Raw genomic sequence first — 4,781 nt, forward strand, 5'->3', positions numbered from 1 at the left:
TGTGTGTGTGTGTGTGTGTGTGTGTGTGTGTGTGTGTGTGTGTTTGTGTGTTTACAGATATGTATGTTTGTATTTTAATCTGAATATGTGCACGTGCAAGTTCAGAAGATAGCGTAAACCCAACATACCAACTAAACTAAAAGAACTCAACTGCCCAAAAGAGAGGAACTCACCACTAGATTGTATAGATCCTGCACATTAGCATCCAACCCAGCTGCAGCCTTGATAGAAAACCCGTTGACGGAGAATACATTGCCAGGGTCGCCTGACATGATGGACAGTGTGAGCGCTCCGTTCACGCCCTCGTCTCGGTCACTGATGACCAGTGTGCCTATGACGTCACCAGCAGCTGTCCCATGAGGCACCTCAAAGACGTAGTTGCCTCTGCCGAAGACTGGGTCGTTATCGTTCACGTCTGTCACCGTTATCTTCAAAGTAGTTGAATCGCTTTTTCCGTTTGTGTTGGCAACATCTATCCCGAGGCTGTAGGACGACTGTGTTTCTCTGTCCAAAGGAAGCGCCAAATAAATGTCCCCACTCGTCTGGTTTATGGTGAAAAAGTTATCCGCGTTCCCGCTAACAATAGTGTAGGTAAGCTCAGAACCCACATCAATTGCCCCAGCATCAATCGTGAACAGCAAAGAACCAACCGTGACGTCCTCTGCAAAGCTTGCAGTCACCGTCCCACCAGTGGGCACAATCTGTGGAGGGTTATCCGCCACATTGACCACCACGATGTATACTCTAGTCGTCCCAGTCAAAGGCGTGCTTCCCCTGTCTACCGCCTGCAGCACCAGCAGATGCGACTGAGCCGTTTCGTAATCAAGCGCACTGACAATACGGAGATTCCCGGAGCTATCGTAGGAGAACAGCCCAGCATCGTTCCCCGACTGGATGGAGTAAGTAATGGCGGCATTCACACCTGTATCCGCATCCGTAGCCGTTATCTGTTGAATAAGGGTGGGTGGGACGATGTTTTCCACGTAAGAGAAGGTGGAGTAGGAGTTCGCGAAAGCTGGGGCGTTGTCGTTCGCGTCTTCTACTGCGATCTCGAGAGTGCTGACTTTTGAAAAGTCATTGACGGTTTTAGCGGTGATATCAAGGATATAGGAGGGTGTGCTTTCTCTGTCCAGAGCCTTGACAAGGATCACGGCTCCCGAGGACTGGTCAATGTGAAAGACTCCTGTTGCATGAAAAATAGAGGGAGGGTGGGTGTAGGCCAATACATTAAATTTTTTAACGTTTTTCAACTGTTCAGCATTTGCCAGAATATAAGTGTGACTTCGCACCATATATCATCAGTAGTAGTAGTAGTAATAGCAATAGTAGTAGTCGTAGTCGTAGTAGTAGTAGTAGTAGTAGTAGTAGTAGTAGTAGTAGTAGTAGTAGTAGTTGTTGTTGTTGTTGTTGTTGTTGTTGTTTTTGCTGTTGTTGTTATAGTACCTTATTTCTCTCTAGAAACTCCTCTAATCGTTGGCATTTATATGACCTATGTGAGTTGCAAGTGCCGTAAAACTCTTTCTGTAGCAAAAAAAACCCAACCAAAACAACATTACCGTCTGTATTGCCCCCAGTGATGCTGTAAGTAATGGCGTCATACGAGCCCGTGGCGTTGATTGTTTGGATGGTGTCCTCAACTGCCGTCGACTCGGACACGAAGAGGGTCAGAGGCAGGTCTTTGAAGGTCAGGTCCGTCTCTACACGGATGACCACAGGTATAGTTGTGGTCAGTAGCGGGTCAGTACCCCCGTCCGTCACCTGAATGAACACGGTGTAGGTCCCTGGGACGACTCGGCTGCTCCGCACGCGGATTTGTCCGTCATGGGCGTCCACAAGGAAGTAATCGTAGGTATCCCCGGATAGCTCCGTGTAGCGAATGTTCTGTGTGCTGGTGTCTCGGTCCGTGCACACCAAGGTGCCTGTACAGGGCGAGAATAAACTACAAATTAACTTTTAGTATACGCCAAGCCAGTTCAGCTGGCTAACAGCATCACTTGGTTGTTTACAGTCATATCAATAATCTACCAAACTTCAGCAAAACTCATCTTATTTTTCATCAGACTATAGGTTTACTGCTTGGGTCTTTCATTTCTTCCCAATGTTATGCTTTTTCTATGCAAATAGGTCAAATGTCAGCGAGGTTACGGAGAATGTTGTCATGCTGCAAAATTAGATGGCAAATCAATGGTACGAATGAGAACCGTGGACTTGTTTTAGTGAACTGGCCAAACTCAGATGTTTCGATTAGTTTTAAATGGAGGGCGGTGCGCCACTGGAATGATTTCAGGATTAACATCGCTTTAAAACTGGAATGTGAAGACACAAGCCGTATAATGACTTCTTCGTAACCGGGTTTCCCCGGCATCACTTATACTTGATCATTATATAGAAATAAGCCTGAAAATTTCTATGGTGTCACCATTATTTAATTGTAATACAATGAAATTTTGCCCTTCACAAGAAAGAATTCTTAATAGACAAATCATATTCAGCAGGTTGAAAGGCACCTTTCTAAGGCGAAATGCTCCAAGGAAAGTAGATGGAATGAGAGACAGCAGAAATGGTACACAAAAGTTAACGTCACACGCTTACATCCGACCATACGCTCGTACATTGAAGTTAAAAGATTTTACATCTCTTCCTAGCTTGTTTTAATTCTTATCACCCCTACTTTCTTCCATCCCTCTCAAACCCAATCTCTCTATCCCGGTAGGGTTAAAATGTCTAGTTCCCAATGGCATTTACATATTACTATTCTTTCAGAGCATCTGAAATGTGCAATCACCTCGCTTGCCGGTATGATGAAGTGCCTTGATTTGAGAAAAGGATAACCCGTCTCCCTCGAGGACACACCCAACTGGGCATCTACTCGTCAACATTTTATCATAATGCTTAATTAACGTTTAATTTTGTTACAGCGTTTCCCAACCCACAAGAACTCATTCGCTCGCGAACAGACACACGAACACCTCCACCCCGTTCTCTCTCTCTCTCTCTCTCTCTCTCGCGCGCGCGCGCGCCGCGCGCGCTCGATCTTTCATCCCTTTTTTTCTCTATCTCTCTCTGTTTTTCTGAAATTTGTTACTCCGCTCGTCTCCTGTATCCCAGTCTCTCAGTCTGACTCTTCCTCTTTGTCTGTGTCTCTCTGTGTGCCACTTTGTTCTTCTCCCTTTTTGTATGTGTCTCACTTTCTCTCTCTCTCTCTCTCTCTCTTTCTCTCTCTCTCTTTCTCTCTCTCTCTCTCTCGCTCTCTCTCTCTCTCTCTCTCTCTCTCTCTCTCTCTCTCTCTCTCTCTCTCTCTCTCTCTCTCTCTCTCTCTCGTCAACATATCTCTGCCTTTCGCTCAATCTTTCGTCTCCCAATCTCTCTGTCTGTCTGTCACTCCGTCTGTTCCCTGTCTCCTCATCTCTCTGTCTGTCTCTCTATCGGCCCCGTCTCGCCGTCTCTCTGTCTCACTCTCCACCCGTCTCGTCTCCCTCAATCTCAGTAGTTATCACCCTTACCTACAGTATCTCCGGTGTTTGTGTCAGGCTTAATGACAATATCTCCCAGCGAGTTACATTCCGGGGCGTTATCGTTTCCGTCAGTAACAGCTACCTTGACGGTAACACTGGACGACCTAATTGTCCCTTCAGACTGGTCAGTAGCGACGACCACCAGGTCGTAAGAGGTATTGGTCTCTGCGTCCAGGCCATCAGCGACGAGCAGGCGACCAGAGGTGGGCTCGAGGACGAATGGGACATTAGGGTCTAGTAAGGTGAGGAGAACTTGGCCGTCCACGCCTAAGTCATTGTCCACTACTGTGATTGTCGTGATCGGTTTACCTGAGGGAAAAGGTTGGGGGGGGGGTAAGAATAGTGGTTATGGTGAGGGTTGCTGTTGTTACTGCTGCTGCTGTTGTTGTTGTTGTTGTTGCTTTTGTTGTTATAGTTATTTTTGCTGTTGTTGTTGTTGTGGTGGTGGTGGTGGTGGTGATAGCAGTGGTGACGGTGGTTGTGATAACAGTGGTGATGGTGGTGGTAATGATGATGGTTGTGGTGGTGGTGGTGGTGGTAATGACGGTAGTAGTAATGGTGGGGGACGATGCTTGTGGTAGTGGTTTGTTTTAACGAGTGCATCTGTACGAGGAATGGTGGACTTCGAGAGTAGAGGATAATTTATACGATATTAGTAGTGGTAGCGGTAGTGATGATTGTGGTGGTAGTGGTGATAGTTGTGATGGTACTGATGTTGCGGGGGGCGTGGGGAGGGGGGAATAAGCGTAAAATGGTGGTGATAGCGATGATGGTGTTAATGGTCGTTGTCGTGGTTGGGATGATTAATAAGCCGTAGAGGAGGGACCTTAAAAAAAGAAATATTAGACGGCAAACCAGAAGGGACAAGAAAAGTAGCAAGCCAGGGGCTACTATGGGCTAACAAAATAAAGTTATGGGCAGCCCCATCGATGGAACAGCATACCAGAGCAGCAGCTGACGACGTAGTGAAAACTATTATTTAGTCATGGGCAGCAACATCGTTGGAACAGCACATCAAAGCAGCAGCTAATGACAACCGTAGTGAATGGCATAATATATTGGTGAACGTCCACCCCAGGGGCCTCCGAGGCAGATGCAATACCTCCAACAACCAACCAACAGGATCGAAGAGGGGAGGGGTGGGGTGAAAGGGAAAGATGGACATGGTGGTTTGGTGTTTTCGGAAGAATGTGTGTGTGTGTGTGTATGTGTGTATGTGTGTGTGTGTGTGTGTGTGTGTGTGTGTGTGTGTGTGTGTGTGTGTGT

The 4,781-nt window shown here is 46.8% G+C and overlaps 1 protein-coding gene across 1 annotated transcript in view; it reads right to left on the bottom strand.

The window, feature by feature from the left end:
• LOC101864464 (protocadherin Fat 4) overlaps positions 1 to 4,781 on the bottom strand; it is a gene marked incomplete in the record, with an annotated part of 42,389 nt that overhangs the window by 18,299 nt on the left and 19,309 nt on the right. The window contains 3 exon segments of the mRNA XM_013083610.1: positions 174 to 1,183; positions 1,557 to 1,919; positions 3,504 to 3,824. Of these exon segments, the coding sequence (XP_012939064.1) occupies positions 174 to 1,183; positions 1,557 to 1,919; positions 3,504 to 3,824 (1,694 nt within the window).

This window comes from Aplysia californica, unplaced genomic scaffold (assembly GCF_000002075.1).
Source record: "Aplysia californica isolate F4 #8 unplaced genomic scaffold, AplCal3.0 scaffold00244, whole genome shotgun sequence".
Lineage (NCBI taxonomy): Eukaryota > Metazoa > Mollusca > Gastropoda > Aplysiida > Aplysiidae > Aplysia > Aplysia californica.